We start from the raw sequence: 20,236 nt of genomic DNA on the forward strand, positions 1-20,236 counted from the left end.
ACAACAACTGGTTTGGCTTTGGCTTGGTATAAGAACATTTACTACCCCCACTGAAAGATTCTGGCTGTACTTTTCATAAAATTCTGAAGCCAGTCACTAAACACATATCATGGGTCACAATGAGGCAAAGCATTTTAACCAAATATACATTCTAAATAGAATATTAGTGGAAACTTTAAGTAGATACAACTCTAGGATCATAATTACTCAAGCACTAGCTCATTTGTTAAAGCTAAACTGTGACCTACTACTCTGATTCCAAACTTTTTTTTAATAGCTACTAAATATGCCTGCGTATAGATAAAAATGTGTAATTTTATTACGTTTTCAATCATTCATACTGGAGATCTAACTGTGTTTCAAAATGTAAAGGGTAAACACTGAAATGACATTAAATGAATAAACTCTGTACAGCCAAAAAAAAGTAATAAGCAGGGACAAAAATAAAACCAGTTTCTTTTTTTAAAAGTGTCAGAAATCAAACTGTCGTTGTCATACCTGGTAGGGCCCTTCTTCATATGCTCACCAATAAAGGTTGCATTGGTCATACTCATTAAGGTATTTGCCAAAGATATGATAGACAGGAGATGTTGTGTGGTGACGGCTCGGGACACTCCGTAAGTTCCCCTTCCTACTCCTTCGGTTGCTAGCAGCTTCCTTCCTACGTCTGCTTTCCCGTGGGACAGTGTACAGGAAGCCTGATTATAACCAGGCAGCATCAGTGACATGTGGCCTCCTCTCGACAAGAGCCCAAATGACACTGTGCAATGGGGTTTCAGCATCCCAAGGCGATCAAGACAGACTTCATCCAGGACTTCATTCAGACCCCAGGCGTGAAGGCAGGACATGAACAATTTTGCAGTGTCCATAGTTAAGTTATATTCTAATAGGGTCAATGGCTTCGATTTGCTGGCCCGATATTCAGGATCACTTTCGTCCCTTCTCTGCCTCATTAACTCTTCATCGTCCTCTTCATCATCAAGGAGATGCTCCTTTATGTTCTCTTTGATAGTTTCTTTCACTTGTTGGAAGAGGACTGCTGCTCGTTTTCCAGTGAGAAAGGAGCCCCCTTTGTCTGAGCTGCCAGATGCTTTTTGCAAATTCTCTGGGGAAATAAGCGCAGTATTCGGCCTAGAGGCTTCTTCAGTCAGGAGTTGGATAATCAAGGCTTCCACGTCAAAAAAGAGCACATGTATGTCCGGGTCTGTTAGGTTTGTCTTTATTGCTTGAACCATCAGGGAATTATGAGAATATTTAGGTAAATTCCCCTGCAATAAATAGTTTTAAAAGATGGTTATAATTAAAAGTTTTTAATATCATAACTTAATAATGAACAATAAATAGCCAAAGGAATTAAAATACTTACTCAGCTGTCCTTATAGGGACCTAGGGAACCCTGTTGGTGCAGTGGGTAAAAGCTTTGGCTGCTAATCAAAAGGTCAGCAGTTCAAATCTACCAGCCGTTCTTTGGAAACCCTATGGGGCAGTTCTACTCTGTCCTATAGGGTTGCTATGAGTCAGAATCAACTCAACAGCAGCAGGTTTTTTAAGTTCTTTATGGCATATTTGTATGCTTTGTTGTATTTATGTAACTAGTTGCTTTATGTATTTACATTTTCTTGTACTCTGTGGGACCATTTCAAAATCAGGGACTGACCATGTCTAACTCATGTAATCCTAAACCTAGCAGAATGAACAAATAACTTTCTTTATAAAATTATTTTTAAATTGACAATCAACTCTTCTGCCATATAAAATTATAGCCAAATTCCCTCAACTGGCCTTTCTTCTGTCTCAATTCTCCTTCCATCAGATTATGTTTCTTTCCAGCTTAAGAGGTTTCAATGGCATTTCATAACCCAAGGATAAAATCCAGACTTCTTTGCAACGCACAATCCTCAGCACATACTGCCGCCTGCCTGTCCAATTTCATCTCCAGCCACAGCTCCCTATTATCTTCTACTGCAAGCAAGTTAAACCACCTGTCCCCTCCAGGACCATGCAGTTTGGGCACTGGTGTCTCTGCGTTACGCTATGGCTGGAGCCTGCTCTTTCCTCAGTCTCCCTACTGCCACACACTTCTACCCATCCCTCAAGAAGCATCATCAGGTAGCTCCTCTTTAGAAAAGCATTTCTAAAATTCTCAAGTACTCCTGATCACCGCCTTCTTTATATAAACTTTTACTCTGAACTGAATGAATGATATTAACAGGAAGGGTGAAAATAAATACTATTTTTATGCTACAGATAAAGAACCTAAGGTGCATCTAAAAACTAAAACTCAACCCGCTGCTGTCGAGTCAATTCTGACTGTAAGCGACCCTACAGGACAAAGGAGAACTGCCCCACAGGGTTTCCAAGGAATGGCTGGTGGATTCGCACTGCCGACCTTTCCGTTGGCAGCCGTAGCTCTAAACCACTGAGCATAAGTAAAATGATAAGTTTATACTGCACAGGATACAAATTAAAAAATACATATCAAGACCTTCTGACTCTTGTTCCTGTATTTAATTCATTCATTCCACATTCACCTCATACTTACTATGTCCTGTGTCTGCCAGAGGCACTGAGGCTACAAACATGAATAAGATACAGTTTTAAAACTAAGTTAGACAGTGACATGTAAACAAATCATTGCAATGTACTGTGGTGGTGCTATAAACAAAGGGGACTGCAAGGTGCAATAAGGGTCATAAAGAAGAAAGTACCAATCTCACCTTTAGTGGCCAGGGAGACCCCCACAGAAGGGGGAACTTGAGCTATGAAAAGGCACTCCTTGCAGAAAGGTAGCAACGTGTGAAAAAGGATAAAGCCAGGAAACACCATGAAAAGACACTGACAAAACCCCAAGTGGCTAAGAGGAAGAATGCAAGGCATGGCACCTTGGGAGCACAGAGGGCCACACTAAGGCTTTTCAACTTTATCTTGTAGGCTGCGGGACCACTAAAAGTGTTCCCCAAGGAACCATGATGGCTGCTTATTAAAAATACAGGTTCCTGGGCTGGATACCAGACCTGACTCAGTATCTCTGGGAATGGGGCAGAATCTGTCTAAGGAGTGCCCTGGGTGACAGTTATGCAATAAAGCTTGAGAACCACTTTCTAAAAGGCTTAGAGTGGAGTAACATGATCAAATTTAACCTTATAAATGTTTATCTACCAGCAACTTAGAAGCTGGTTGCAAAGAAGCAAGACCAGAGCCATGAATATGAATTGAGAGGCAACAGAAGCCATCCAGATGAGGGAAAACAAAGGTATGCGATAGCACTGGGGCTGGAGAAAAAGGGATGGGGTGAAGAATGTGTACATTTCCCTTTCATTTCTCACAGCAATGTGCTTTGTATTCACTTTTTCAAACACTGAATGTGTAATTTCAGACACTATGCTTAATACTTTGCACCTATTGAAACTAACTTGAGTGAAAGATACGCGAAAATAAAATATTTATATCTAATAGAATATCATTCATACGATAACTATTATCAATAATGATAGTTACCACCATCATTAGTTACTTCCAAATATTAAGGATCAGTCAGTTAGTTAGATTAATTATAGATACTAAGCTGTCACCATGGCCCAAGCAGTATGCTAGGCATTAGGGTAGCATAAGATAAAATACCTCATATCAAAAAAAAAAAAAAATTTTTTTTTTTTCTTTCATATCAATATTAGGTAGACAGGCCTGACACTAGGTATGAGTGAACGGCTAATACCAACATTAGGTAAAACAGAGAGCCCGCCACGGTGCTTTAGTGGACATTATCTGTCCAGTAAAGACCTGTAAAATCCTTTTGGAAGATATAAAGAATATAAATTCAGACACTTTGGGGGAAAAATACTGAAGCAGCAACAATGGCTTGAAGAAAAAAGGCAAGAGTGAGGACACAGACAGACTCTTTGATTCTCTCATCTGAGGTCACCCACACATGTGGCCCTTTCAGCACCCTCCAAGCTGCCAGTGTTTTCTGTTTTTTTTTTTTTTTTCCTAGAAGGTGTGCCAGCAAACAGCCTGTGAGCCTGGACAACTGAAAGGTTATCTAGCGTCTGGTACTGCGATATCCGGACGTGATTGTTCACGACTGCTCTTATCACAACTTTTCAGTACTACCAATTATGTCATTGTGGCAAAAACTATCTAGCAGCAATCCACAGTCAGAAAAAGAGAGGGTAAAAAAGGAAGAAAGCAATAACAGAAACAATTGAGGAAATCGGGGGAGACTGAAGGAAAGAAAACGACTCATCCCAAATCCCGCAGGTGAGCTATAACATAATCTCTGATGTCACTAAATCTGGCGGCGTATGACCCGTAATCCCTGATGGTGGATTTTCCTGACCTAACAAAGTTCTGTTAGTACAAGATACAGGTACCCAGCAAAGCCGTGAAGATAAGATTTTAGCTACATGCGTGGAGAAATGACCGCTCAAATATCTTCTAAAGCACCCAGTTCTGTACTTTACAGATTACTGCAAATGCACAAAGATGGCAGGCAGGGCTGATCACTGACATGTCTGATAGTCTGACATGTTACCCTAAGATGAACTATGAAAAAAAAAACCAAACCCACTGCCATCGAGTCGATTCTGACTCATAGCGACCCTATAGGACAGGGTAGAACTGCCCCATAGAGCTTCCAAGGAGTGCCTGGCGGATTCGAACTGCCGACCCTTTGGTTAGCATCCGTAGCACTTTAGCCACTACGCCACCAGGGTTTCCTAGGGAAAACGAAAAAAAAAAAAAAACTATCAAACTCCCAGGATCTCATGGCTTAATCATAAGACATAAGTACCTAGAGCAAACTAACTCGTTCAAACCATCTGATATTCTTGCCAATTTCAAAAACGGGCTATCTAGTCCAGTAAGTTCTTTAACAGGAGATCAGCCTGCTTGCTCAGCAACCTTTATTAAGAACATCTGAAACGTGGGCTCACAACCTCACCTTCACATTATCATGGAGAAAGATTAAGTTCAATTCCACAAATATTTGTGCAGTGACTATAAAGTGCAAGATGCTTGGGAGAAAATATAGTCTGTCCTTGAAGTAATAATTTAAATACTTACTTGAGAGGGGTAATAAGGAAAGCTAAATTATAAGATATATACAAAGGAAATGATCTCAAGTTTGGTAGTAAAACTCAATGGTAAATGTAAAATACATGCATACATATACACACACACTTACTTAAAAGGCTATTAAAAAAAAGGACAAAAGCCAAATCCGTTGCCGTCGACTAGATTCCAACTCAGACAGAGTGGAACTGCCCCACAGGGTTTTCAAAGCTGTAATCTTTACAGAAGCAGACTGCCACATCTTTCTCCCCTGAAGCAGCTGGTAGGTTTGAATTGCTAACCTTTGGGTTAGCAACCGAGCATTTAACCATGTAGCTACCAGGGCTCCTCAAAAGCCTAGTAGGACAGATGTATTTGACATTTGCATTGTAAATATTAAACCTATTATAACTTTATATTTTCCCTGTGAGGAAGAATACAGATTTAACCATTTAATATCTAAATAAGGAACCTGACTTAAAATATTACAAAAGTGCAATATAGGAATAAACTACTGAATTACTCGCTCATCACTGAAAGTGAACCTGTGGCAACCACATTTAAGAGTGCCAGGCAAAATTACAGCTAGAGTGAAAATCAAAAGAAAATGCTGGAATTATGATCATGAGATTAATTTATTTTTTCAGCAAGGGTATTTTTCAGCACACACACGTGCGCACATACACCTCACATGCAGTGGCCCCCAGCAATATGAAGGCAATAACTCACAATCTACAGAAGAGAAAATGCTGATGTACCCGTTATAACATTTATCATTATCGTATATTTGAATATATACAAGGTTAAACCATGTCTGCTGAACCATCTGATAGCTTTGTCCTCTAAAACCAATGTTAAAATGAGATTTTAAATGTATTTCATTTTACCCAATGACTAAGAGAATTTTAAAATACTGGCAATAATTTTACTCTTTTACCATTCACTTTAATGGTCCTGATTTAAAAGCTTGCTTAATTCTGATTCAACGTTTTCATATCAGTTTTGAAGACTATCTTCAAAGTTACCTATTAAATAATTTATTATTTTTTCCTGAAAGAGCACTGAGTCCAATCTATGCTATAATAATAAATTATATTTGATACTAATAGTCAAATTTCTACCTAAAGATATCATTAATTTATGCCAAGGAATATTGTAGACGTCGGCTGATTTTGATGCTAAATTATAACAAAGAAGAGTGGATGATTTAAAAACACGTATACGTAAATCTGCTTTGAAACTAGAGATTAACAATACTAAGGCTAGGAAATGTGGTAAATCTAACATACACACACACACACACACACACGCTTCTGTAAATATCAATACTGAACCCTAAAATAGAATGTAAGGAAAAATAAGTATCTGAAAAATCTTAATATACTATCTTACAAGATAATTATTTACAATGCTCATTCTAAACAATTTTTAATCTCCTAAGTATGTTATGAAGAACTGGTTTACTACTTAAAAATATTTTGGTAGGAAAGACAAATTAAAAAAAAAAATTTTACTCTTGATTTTGGATATTTTATGGAATAAAAGCCAGAAAAGAATTTCTGAAATGCTGATGCATGATGTTAAACATGAAAGGTTCACCGAATAAAAACAAAGTGGTTTTGATATACTTTTAAAATATTCTAAAATGAGCTAAGTGAAAATCTACCAAAAAGTCTCCACAATATGGTTTTAATATTAACTATTTTAAGTATTAAGAAAAAGGATGGAAGGGAGGGAGGAAGGAAGAGAGAGAGAAGGGAGAGTGGGGAGCAAGGCACAGAAACCAGAAACAGCGTCAAGAAAATGTGTGAGGCTGAAATGGGTATTTGGTGCCCTCTGCTGGTACATTGCTGTTATTGAATACTAATGGTTAGGGTAACACTGGACGTGAGATGAACTATTTTTCAGAGAATCCATTTAAGTTGGAATTAGACAATATACTAATCTACTTATATTAACTCTTTGACTTTGGATAGGATGGCATTTTTATGATTAGGTATGAATGACAATGCAGAAATTAGAGTTGGTGTTATTTTACTTCCTTTCATGTGTTTTCAGTATCAAGCAAATTAATTAATAACAATAAACCAAAAGAGATATTTAAACTTTTCTATGAGTTTTAAGGTTTGATGCTATATTGTAACTCATTTCATATGACATAAATAAAATGTAAATTATTCAGTAAAAGTAAAGTGTTAAGTAATAAACATAAATGCTTAGATCATGCCACTTACAAAGAAAATAATCTCAAGATATTTCTATAGGCCATGTCTTACTGGATAATAATGTTTGGATAATAAAATCCAAATGGTATTAATATATTAAGAGATTAGAAGATTAATAACAGTTTCCATACAGTCGGGCAAAAGAGATTGATTTTTCAACTCTTCCCAAAGGGAGCCCTGGAGGCAGGGCAGTCCTCAGTCCCCCATTATACAGACCTGTATATGAATCAGTTAATTTCCCAAGTATCAATTCATGACTTTTTACCTCAGAGAGATGATGTAAAGAGCTAACAGATAACACAAGGAGCCTTACTTTCACTGGTAAAACAGACAGTAAACTTCAGCTCATTTTTATCCCAAACGAATTTGTTAAATGCTTGTGAAAATGGTTTCAACCAACTGTAGGAAAGAAACTGTAAAAATCTAAAGAACTTCTATAATAACTTGACATATACTCCCTGGGTATGCCAAAACTTCTTAACTCATTGTGAATGAGTAGAAACAAGAAAGCTTCTGGGAAGCTGACTTGGTACGAAAAAAGACTAATAACGACAAAATGAAAAGGAGAAAGGAAAACTGTTCCGGTCTACCCTGGGTCACCATGGTGAGCAATTCCTAATTTTAGAAATAGTCATGCTCAAATAGATTCTCATCTAACCCTGTTGGCATAATGGTTAAGAGCTACGGCTGCTAGCCAAAAGGTTGGCAGTTCAAATCCACCAGGTGCTCCTTGGAAGCCCTACAGGGCAGTTTGAATCTGTCCTATAGGGTTGCTATGAGTCAGAATCCACTCCATGGCAATGGGTTTGGGTTTTGGGTTCTCTCAATCCTGCCTGACTCAGCCCATAGGTCACTATTCTCACTAGGCTCACTCACCACCTCCATCCATATCTGCACACACTCTTATCTTTGCCTGGGTGTTCTTCCCCACTTTTCTTCCTCTATGCAAATGTCTCTTTCTCCAGAAAAGCCTTCCAAACAACTATTCAGGTCAGTCCATCTCCCGAGGACCCTCTCCCACTGTGTTCATACCTTAAGCAGTACCAAGCTCACCACAGTGACTGCCAGCCATACTTGTCTCCCACACTCCAGTAGGAACTCCTCCCCGCTGGGGCAAGTGCTGGGTGTGGGTGTGATTAATACATTCTCCAACTAGTTCCAGCTTGAGGCCTAGCACTCAGTTTGTGCTAAATGATTCAATCAATCAGCCAAAAGCATTAAACCAGTGTGTGTTGAGTACCTATTGTGATAAATGTTTTCAAATATATTATCTCATTTAATCTTTATTACAACCTCATTATACCCAACTTAAAGCTAAGATAATTGGAGTCAAATCATTCACCCAGGGTCACACAACTAGTCCACGGTGAGATACAGGAGGAAGTCGGGGTCTTCCTGTATCTGCCTGACATTTCCTAGATGTTCTCAGTAATTGTAAACACTAAGAGGTCCTCAGCATTCGCACCTGTCTGTTGTACTGTGGTGGCTTGTGTTTTGTTGAAAATTTTGCTGGATACTGGTATTTCAAATACCAGCAGGGTGACACTTGATGGACAGATTTCAGTGGAGCTTTCAGAGTATAAAAGACTAAGAAGGACTTAGCAGTCTGCTTCTGAAAAAACTGGCCAGTGAAACCTTATGACTAGCAGCTGAATAATGGCTGATACACTGCCGGAAGATGAGCCCCTCAGGTTGGAAGGCACTCAAATATGACTGGGGAAGAGCTGCCTCCTCAAAGTAGAGTCTACCTTAATGACATAGATGGAGTCAAGTTTTCAAGACCTTCATTTGCTGATGTGGCACAACTCAAAATGAGAAGAAAAAGTTGCAAACATCCATTAATAATCAGAATGTGGAATGCACGAAGTATGAATATAGGAAAACTGAGAGTGGTCAAAAATGAAATGGAACACATAGAGATGGATATTCTAGGCATTAGTGAGCTGAAATGGACTGCTATTGGCCATCCTGAATCAAAAAATCATATGGTCTACTATGCCAGGAATGACAAACTGAAGAGGAATGGCATCATGTTCATTGTCAGAAAGGACATTTCAAGATCTATCTTGAAGTACAACACTGTCAGTAACAGCATAATATCCATATGCCTACAAGGAAGACCAGATAACACGGCTATTATTCAAATTTACGCACCAACTACTAAAGCCATAGATGAGGAAATTGAAGATTTTTACCAACTTCTGCAGTCTGAAATTGATCAAACACGCAATCAAGATGCATTGATAATTACTGGTGATTGGAATGCGAAAGTTGGAAACAAAGAAGGACTGGTAGTTGGAAAATGGTGACAGAAACAACGCCAGAGATTGCATGATAGAATTCTGCAAGACCAATGGCTTCTTCATTGCAAATACCTTTTCTTCACAATATAAACGGTGACTACACATGTGGACCTCACCGGATGGAAAACACAGGAATCAAATCGACTACATCTATGGAAAGAGATGATGGAAAAGTTCAACATCATCAGTCAGAATAAGGTCAGGCGCCAACTGCTGAACAGACCATCAATTGCTCATATGCAAGCTCAAGTTGAAGCTGAAGAAAATTAAAACAAGTCCAGGAGAGCCAAAACATGACCTTGAGTATATCTCACCTGAATTTGTAGACCATCTCAAGAACAGGTTTGACACACTGAACACTAATGACCAAAGACCAGATGAGCTGTGGGAAGATATCAAGGACATCATACATGAAGAAAGGAAAAAACAGGAAAGAAAGAAAAGACCAAAATTGATGTCAGAAGAGACTCTGAAAGTTGCTCTTGAATGTAGAGTAGCTAAAACAAATGGAAGGAATGATGAAGTAAAAGCTGAACAGAAGATTTCAAAGGGCGAATCGATAAGATAAAGTAAAATATTATAATGAAATGTGCAAAGATCTGGCATTAGAAAGCCAAAAGGGAAGAACATGCCCGGCATTTCTCAAACTGAAAGAAAAAATTCAAACCTCAATTTGCAATTCTGAAGGATCCTATGGGCAAAATATCAAATAATGCAGGAAGTATCAAAAGCAGATGTCATTGTACCAAAAAGAATTGGTCGATGTTCAACCATTTCAGAAGGTAGCATATGATCAAGAACCAATGGTATTGAAGGAAGAAGTCCAAGCTGCACTTGGCACTTGGCACTGGCAAAAAACAAGGCTCTAAGAATTGATGGAATGCCAATTGATTTGCTTCAACTAATGGATGCAGCACTGGAGGTGCTCACTTATCTATGCCAAGAAATTTGGAAGACAGCTACCTGGCCAATGGACTGGGAGAGATTCACTATTTGTGCTTATTCCAAAGAAAAATGTGATCCAAGAGAAGGTGGAAATTATCAAACAATGTCATTAATATCACACGCAAGTAAAATCTTGCTGAAGATCATTCAAAAGCTGTTGTAGCAGTATATCGACAGGGAAGTGCCAGAAATTCAAGCTGGATTCAGAGGAGGATGTGGAAAGAAGTATATCATTGCTGATGTCAGATGAATCACGGCTGAAAGTAGGGGATACTAGAAAGATGTTTAACTGAGTTTTATTAACTATGCAAAGGCATTCAACTGCATGGATCATAACAAATTATGGATAGCATTGTGAAGAATGGGAATTCCAAAACGATTGTACTCATGCAAAACCTGTACATAGAACAAGAGGCAATTGTTCAAACAGAGCAAGGGGATACTGCATGGTTTAAAATACAACAGGGTTGCATCCTTTCACCATACTTATTCAATCTGTATGCTGAGCAAATAATCTGAGGAGCTGGATTATATGAAGAAGAACAGCACATCAGAATTGGAGGAAGACTGTGATATGCAAATAACACAACCCTGTTTGCTGAAAGTGAAGATCAAAGGCCACAGCCTTCAGTATGGATTACACCTCAACACAAATAAAACAAAAATCCTCACAACTGGACCAATAAGCAACAGCATGATAAACAGAGAAAAGATTGAAGTTCTCAAGGATTTCATTTTACTTGGATCCACAATCAACACCCATGGAAGCAGCAGTCAAGAAATCAAACAACTCATTGCATTGGGTAAACTTGCTGCAAAAGACCTCTTTAAAGTGTTTTAAAAAAACACAAAGATGTCACTTTAAGGGCTAAGGTGCACCTGACCCAAGCTATGGTGCTTTCAGTCACCTCATATGCATATAAAATCTCGACACGAATAAGGAAGACCACAGAAGAATTGATGCCTTTGAATTACACGGTGTTGGTGAAGAATACTGAATATACCACGGACTGCCAGAAGAACGAACAAGTCTGCCTTGGAAGAAATACACTCAGAGTGCTCCTTGGAAGAGAGGATGAGGAGACCTTGTCTCATGTATTTTGGACATGTTATCAGGAGGGACCAGTCCCTGGAGAAGGACATCATACTCAGTAAAGTGGAGGGTCACCAAAAAAGAGGAAGACCCTCAAGAAGATGGATTGACTCAGTGGCTGCAAAAATGGACTCAAACATAGCAACGATTGTGAGGATGGCACAGGACCTGGCAGTGTTTCGTTCGGTTGTACACAGAGTCGATATGAGTTGGAACAGACTCAAAAGAACTTAACAACAACAACAGCATTCATTCTGTAGAGATTCTAGAGATGGGGAGGGTGAGTCTATGCCACATTAAACAACCCTCAAATGTGGGGTTATTCACAGAGATTCAATGAGTATTTTATGCTGGGCACTGGAAATACAAGCAGGAGTATAACATGGTCCTTTGAGGAGCTCTGATTCTGATACAGAGCAGTGGTTCTCAAGCAGGGGCAATTCTCTCCCCAGCACCAAGGAACAATTTAGCAACATCTAGAAACATCGCTGGTGATCACAACTAGGGGTTTGCTACTGGCATCTAGTGAGCAAAGGCCAGGGGTGATGGTAAACATGCTATGATGTACAGGACAGCCCCACAAGGACACAGGGGAACCAAGTTATTTTACATCATGTAAGAAGAAAATCTGGTTTATGCACATAAATCCCCTCCATTTGTTTTTCCCTTTCTTTTTTCTACCTCTTCCTTTCCACCCATCCACTCCCCTAAGAAAATATGGATTTCACCAACGCTGGTTGCTGCCAGGTATTGATGGGTATTTTCATATAAAATAAGTAGAGAGAGATATATGGAAGAGACATTAATGGAAAGATCTTTGAATATACTTCGCTTAGTCCAGCCTACTGAAGGCATTGTATAGGATTTCAACCACCATCATTACATAGGCATTATACTTCCTATCCTTGGACCTTGCAATACACTGTCTCCCAGAGATGACTGACTGATGAATATAATTCCATCCAAAGTTAATTTTAGAGCCTACAATACCATGTCATTTAAATCATCTCATGAGTTTCACATTTGTAAATTTTAAAAACCTCAAAACTATTGTCACTGCCTCATGGCCTTGCTTGACAGCTATCATCCTAGAGATTTCGCTACCTATGTTGGTCAATGATTTTCAGTATATGGTATGTGCTTGGTCGGCAAGAGGCCTCCTTACAGATGTAAATGGATTTAAAGTAGGAGGGTAAATGACACAATGGTCATTTAATAACAAAGTGAGTTACTATGGTTACATCTGTTAATTATGCTAAAGGTGCAATTCATATATTTTGCTACTATAATTTTAAGCTATTACATGACTCTACTTTCCTACAGACTTTCAGTATTCAAATCAGATGTCATACTATCATGAAATGAAGAATAATGGAACAAAGATTCTATTTTTTCCTATACCTTTTTCTTCAGCTAATAGCGGCCTGTTGCTACTACTCATTCACAGCCAATTCTTTTACTCGTTCTCAGCCCCTATCTCATTCCCCTCTGACGCCCTCTGTAAGTCCTTTCCGCTGCCATCAAGTCCCCTACTCAGGTGCTCCCACACGCACTCCCTGCAAACAATCTTCCCTCCTCCTTCTCTGTACCCGTCCACTACTCACAGAAACAAATACCCATCCAGGCACCCAGCCTGTCCTCTTTCTCTTCAGTTTCAGAAAAAAAGGTTTCCCTCCTCCAGATCAAAGCCAACGGCCCTGCTTTCTTTGAAATCTACAACCTCTCATTCCCTGAGGGACACAGTTTCATCACTTATTTCCTCCCTGTTCTCATCTCAAACCTTCCCTCTCTATTGGCTCTTTAGTCTCAATCCACAAATATTCTCAATTGTCTTCAAAACTGCATCTACCTCTAGGTACTCTCTTTCTCCTGCCTTTCTCATGTAAACTTTTCAAACGTATTCTACACTTGCTGTTTCTACTTCCACACTTTCTCATTTACTCCTTAGTTCACTATAGTCAAGCCTGCATCCCCAACATCATGGGGAAACAGTTTTGGAAAAGGATATTAATGACCTCACTAACAGACACATTTCAATCCTTCTAACACCCAACATCTATTGCAGTTGACACAGCTAAACTCCTGATTCCCTTTGTTTGCAGGTCAGCACATTCCGCTGGTCCTGATACTCCTCACACCACTCCTTCTCCAGTCATTTCTTCTCCTTCCACTTTAAGCTGGTATCCCCTAGAGCCTATCTCAGCCCATTTGCTATCTCTGGATGATCTCACCCATTTCCATGGTTTTCAGTACCATCTGTATGTTGGAGAGTCCACAGTCTGTATATCCATCACCAAACCCCTTCCTCAAGTTTCACACCCTTAAATTGAATTGCCTGATGGACACCTCTGACATACATATCCATAGGAACCTCGCACTTACCATATACAAAGCAGCTCATCATCGTCCCCCACAAAACCTGCTCCTACACTTGATATCACATTTGACACTTTCTAGGCATCACCCAATTAGAAAACCTGTGAGTCAACTTTCCTTACCACCCACATCTAATCAATCACTAGGTCCTGCTAAATATAATTCATGAACGATTCTAGAATCTAAGCCCTCTATTCTTTCTATCACTGTTTTAGTTCAGGCCCTCATGATGCTACCTGATATAGTGTAACAGTGGCCTAACCAGATCCCTCATCCTAGCTTCTTGAACCTATCTTTGGTGTAGTCACCAAAGTATCCTATCTGAAACACACATGTGAACCTACCACTCACCATCTGAAAACTCTTCAATAGCTCCACTTTACCTACACAATGATTTTCAAACTGTGCTCCGAAGACCTATAAGGATTCTGAAGAAATAACGGAGTTGGCAGAGTGGAGGGGACAGGAGGAGGGAATGAAGAAGAGACAAGTGAAAGTGGCTGTGAGTACCTTCCTCTTCACTTCCACTTCATCTAGGGAATATTCCCTCTTACCTGTTTTACATATAGAATTTCATATAGAATTCTCTTTGAGGAAAGGATTTTAATGCTAATTTTTACAAAAAAGTTTGAAAGCCACTGACCTGAAAGATAAAGTTTATGCACCTTTATGTGATACAACATGAACTAACCTCCTTTTCTACCTCTGCCTGTCTCCCAGCTGATCCTCCAGCAATACTGAACATACCATGGTATGTCTGACCTCTTTGTTTATGCCATCCACTCCTCCCAGAATGCATTCTATAACCCATCTTTATAAATCCTCTGACTATACTCATTTTTCAGCATGAGATATCCCTCCTCCAAGAAGCCAGAAGCCAGACCTGATCACCTTAGGCTAGGACGGGTTTCTGCAATATATTTTACATTTCTTAGCCAGCCCACTTACTGCCCTGCATTATATCTCTATTTCCTGAGGGTAAATATCATGTCTTACTCATTTGGGCTCTCCAGGGACTAAAACAGTACCTAGTAGTCAAAAAATGTTTACTGAACTAGATTGATTTAATTATTTTCTAAAGGTAGCTGTAAAAGTCAAGAAGTTTGAAATCTTTTATACAGTCTAATAAGGAACAGATTTTTCAAGTACATTAGAAATTATTTCTTCCCCAAAGTACTAAAATATTAATATTTAGACAGAAATCTTTACACTTCTATCAATTTTCTTCACAATACCTTTCCAAATAAGAGTTAAATATAAAGTATCACACACAAGGGCTGGAAAGACACGGCTGCTGAGACAGTCTTAGGGCCTAATCTACCTAGTGCTCCATTCTCTCAGCAGTCTGCTCTATGATTTATTATGGAGATGGTGAAATAAATTTCTCCTTTGTTGTCTCTCATACACTTTTCATAACAATCTAAATTTCTTTTTGGGTACAGTGTGTTTTTGTTAATGTATTTCCAGGGGAAAAGGAAACGATTCTGAATTTAAAGCCATCATAGAATAAGAATGCTATTTTCTTGGCTCAGAATAATATGCTGTACTGTATTATATTTAATATGAACTATGAGTTAAATTCATAAATTCATTGAATACCTATTATATGCAAGGCCCAGGGCCAATAAGGCACTGTAGCCACGGGGCTTGTTAAATTTCAGGGAGGGTGGTTCCCTTGTGTACGTTATTATCTGATGATGTTATGTAATGATCACAACAAATCCCATCATGTTAATTCCAACACCCTTAAGGAGGGAAGAAAACCAAAAACTGTAATCACCAAAAATTTACTACATATAAATTAAATATCTAGCTAGTTTTGAGAGATCCCTAATGGAGTAATTGGTATTGTGCTCACAGGAACCTAAAATTCATTTCCCTCCAACCACACAAAAAGTTGGCGGAAAGGTAACCCTGAGTTGGAAATTTCCAAAGTATTCATTCCAAACTCTCTGAAATATCCACACCTGATGCACACCCACACACATTTACACATAAAGGAGTGCATGCATTCACAACCTACAGGTAGTGTGCTTTCCTGTAGTGTGTGAGAGGCCTATGAAAGTGAGGCGGATATGGAGAGAGAACAAGAGCATTAGGGTGAAACACATTAAAAGCATGTGAACTATTTTTACAGAGATGAGTGATTAATTTAATATGATGGATGAACTATGGAAGAGAGAAAAAGAAAGAGGAAGAAAGGGATAAAAGGAAGGAAAAAAAGAGGGAGAGAGGGAGGAAGGCTGGTCAGCCTGCCAGACTTCATGCGCTGCCTCGTGTTTACTCGCATTTATGATACTAGCAACTAATGTAATAACGTATGTTCAGAAATTGACCACATTATCTTAACTACATATCTATACCTAATCAATTACTTTAAAGCTTTTAATTTTACCTTGATGGCTCCCAATTTTTTTTTAACTTTATTATCCTTAAGGAATCTCTACCAAAAGCACCACAATAAATTCTCAAATTCTCATTCTAGAAGTTTAAGATAATTTTAAATTCTATGTTTCTACCAACTAACAAACACTAGAGAGAGAAGTAATGGCAAAAAAAAAAAGAAAGAAATCACTGATTGCTCACTGTAGAGTTTAAATCCACTCTTATGAGCCACTATGTTATGAGCTTGTAGGGTGTAGGCAAAAGGTGGGGCAATACACGAGGAAAATTCCAACTCAGACTGACTAACTCAGGCCAATCCCTCACCTGCCAGTAGGGTAAAGACCTACTCACATAAACAGAAAGTGTATGTTCTTTAAGTTCATATACTACTGGTAGTTTAAACTGATCCAGAAACAGAAAAATATACATATATCTTTCAAGATGTGCTTCATCCAGTTCAAACAATAAACAATTAAAATAAAGAAAATGAACGTTTAATACAATTTCTCCTTAACTAATTCATTGTACTGAATTTTATGCATAACATCAAGAATACAGGGACATCAAGAAATTCTGGGAAGATCATGGCAGTGATGACAGCCTAGCTATTGGATTTTCCCAAATCCCCACATAAAAAGACAAACCAACTAGATAACAAAGCCACTGACAACATTTCCAACAAAATTAAGTGACAAAATATTCCTGTGAATTCAGGTGGATGGGAAAAACCACCAATAACTTACAAGGTCTGCCTGGTAACAGGCATCTCTATGGTACGAAGGGAAGCAGTGAGGCATCTGACAGATCTAACAATAGGAAAACCCCAAAACAGCTAAAAGATATTTACCAGAAAACACTTGAGCCAATTTGAAAACAGCAGCTGAAGCTAGGAAGGGTTTCATGCACCTCCATAGCAAGTGACTGAAGCTCAGCTCATGGTAAAAATGTCTGGAGGGACTGGCGCATCAGAGCTCCAGTGCACTTTCAACACTGATGAACTAGGCCACTCTTCTGGGAAAGGGCCCACGATGAGGAGAAACTGCTAAGAATGTAACGAAAATTGATAGGTACTACGGGGAAAAGGTGGAGGGAAGGGGGAGAGGAACAGTGCTAGGAAATCTCACAAAGCAAGCTGTCATATTTTCAAAGCACATGAAATCAACAGAAGAGGAAGCTCTGCAAAGTTAGAAAAGCTATCTGTATGAACTGTTAAAAAAAAAAAAAATCCAGGAAAAATCATTTCACAAAAAATGAGCAGCAAAAAAGTATTACAGTCAAATCCCACACAAAATTACTGTAAGAAAAAGAAGAATAAGAACCAGAGAAAACAAAAACAAAAATGAAACAGGAAGACATGCTCAAAACCACACCAAAATGTATTATTTCAAAACAAGCTAAAAGACATTGAAAATGATTCATAACATGAAAGAATAACATAAATGAGAACTAGAAAAACTCTGAAATCAAGTGACAGAATTCAATAGAGTTAGAAATAAAAGAAAGCATCACTTTAGAAATAAAATCTAATCTGGAAGAAATACAAGAGTGAACAGCACAACAGATGACTTAAGAGAAACAAGGTGAAAAGAAGAAAAATTTTTAAAAAATCAGAGAGAAATTAGGCTCCTTTCCCTTTACAAGAGATGAACTTTGGTTAGTGTACCTGAAAGGTGGGAGAATGATTAGGGGTGGGAAGAAGACTGTTTACATAAATGGGGGAAGTGAGCAAAATAAGTAAACACGTTAAAAATATTGGGAGTGAGGTTTCTCACAGCTTTAGAAGAGAGTTACAAATATGACAGGAGGAGCGGGATGAGGGAAGGCTAGAACAAAGACTATGGTGCTGGGTTGGAGGTGATGCTGTTAATTCAAGGTATGTAATATATATATATTTTTAATATATTTGGGTAGATAGATATAGAAACAGTTAATGATGTGTCTGTGTATATGTATATGTATACGTATATGTATATAAACATGCATATATTATCTAGCTCTGTCCACTGATAGGGCCTGGAAGCAATTTCACCCCAGGAACAATGAGTATGTGGAGCAACCAGCTCTTGGTTTCTAATTACTATTCTCCACTAATGGGAACCATCTGTAACATAGGCACTCAATAAAAATATACTGAAAATATAATTTTCCAATAAAAATTATAGACTAATCTTTGTGATTATTTAGCAAGCAGGAAGACCACAGAAGGATGAGAGTTAGGGGCTAGACTCAGGAGCAAATGATATGATTGAAAGCCAAGGAAAGAACTAGTTCTAGAAAGAACGCTACAGAGGTTGAGGTTGAAGAAACCTGAGAAAAGGTCATTAGTTTTGACAGTTCGGATATGGTGAAACACTTTTATTTTAAGAGAGAATTTGCAGCAAGTGTCATATATGGGGGGAGGGGGAAATAGGAAGGACAAAACTGAATGTAAAAAGATCAGTTATAAGGTATTATCTATGGGAAAGATGATGCACTAGAGGGGTGGTAGGCAAAGGCAGAGAGAAAAAGATTGATTTGAGAAGGAGATAAAAATGACAAAAGTTTGTTTGGGCACAGAAGAAAATATTCTTTGATGGTTAAGAGGGTGGGGAGGGAGGGGTATTCACTAATTAGATAGTGGACCAGAACTATTTTAGGTCAAGGGAAAGACAACACACAATACAGGAGAGGTCAGCACAACTTGACTAAACCAAAAGCAGAAGAAGTTTCCTGAACGCAACCTGACACGTTGAAGGTCAGAGTAGCATCTAGGTTCAGGGAACATCTAGGACAATTGCTATAACAAAGCGTATTAAGAAAACATTCTGCATTCCGCTTTGGTGAATGGCCTCTGGGGTCTTAAATACTAGCAAGCAGCCATCTAGGATGCATCAACTGGTCTCAACGCACCTGGACCAAAGGCGAATGAAGAACACCAAAGACACAAGGTAAATATGACCCCAAGAGACAGAAAGGGCCACATAAACCACAGGCTACATCAGCCTGAGACCAGAAGAACTAGATGGTGCCTGGCTACAACCACTGACTGCCCTGACGGAACACAACAGAGAATCCCTGAAGGAGCAGGAGAACAGCGGGATGCAGACCTCAAATTCTCATAAAAAGACCAGGCTTAATGATCTGACTAAGACTAGAGGGACCCCAGAGGTCATGGTTCCCGGGCCTTCTGCTAGGCCAAGACTGGAACCATTCCGGAAGCCAACTCTTCAGACAGGGATTGGACTGGACTATAAGACAGAAAAGGATACTGGTAAGGAGTGAGCTTCTTAGCTCAAGTAGACACATGTGACTATGTGGGCAGCTCCTGTCTGGAGGCGAGATGAGAAGGTAGAGGGGGACAGGAGCCGGCTGAATGGACACAGGGAATACAGGATGGAGAGGAGGAGTGTGCTGTCTCACTAGGGGGAAGGCAGCTAGGAGTACATAGCAAGGTATATATAAGTTTTTGTATGAGAGTCTGACTTGATTTGTAAACTTTCACTTAAAGCACAATAAAAAAAAAAAAAAAAAACTTAAAAAAGGGTCACCAAAAGAAAAAGAAACTGTTTGCTTTGGATTGGTTTTTTTCAGGGGAAAGGAAGGTATCTATACCTATATTGGACAAATGATGGTGACATTTACTAGGACAGAAAGAGCTAGCAAACTTTTTCAATAAAGAGCCAAATAGTAAATGTTTTAGGCTTTGAGGGCCTCAAAAGTTTTCACATATTCTTTTTTTTTTTTAACAACATTTTAAAAATGTAAAAACTATTCTTAGCTTGAAGCCATATTGACCTTTAGGCCAGCTTTCAGACCTTACCCGTTGCCAATGCCGTGCAGTCGATTCTAACTCATAGTGACAGGCCCTAGGTAGAAGAGAA

General features: G+C 38.9%; 1 protein-coding gene across 7 annotated transcripts in view; it reads right to left on the minus strand.

The window, feature by feature from the left end:
• Nucleotides 1–20,236, minus strand: part of WDR7 (WD repeat domain 7) — a 429,516-nt gene that overhangs the window by 300,840 nt on the left and 108,440 nt on the right. For all 7 annotated transcript variants that reach the window (XM_064294478.1, XM_064294472.1, XM_064294474.1 and 4 more), the window contains one exon: nt 499–1,268. In XM_064294478.1, the coding sequence (XP_064150548.1) occupies nt 499–1,268 (770 nt within the window). The remainder of the gene's footprint in view (nt 1–498; nt 1,269–20,236) is intronic.

Source organism: Loxodonta africana, chromosome 11 (genome assembly GCF_030014295.1).
Source record: "Loxodonta africana isolate mLoxAfr1 chromosome 11, mLoxAfr1.hap2, whole genome shotgun sequence".
Taxonomy (NCBI): Eukaryota; Metazoa; Chordata; class Mammalia; order Proboscidea; family Elephantidae; genus Loxodonta; species Loxodonta africana.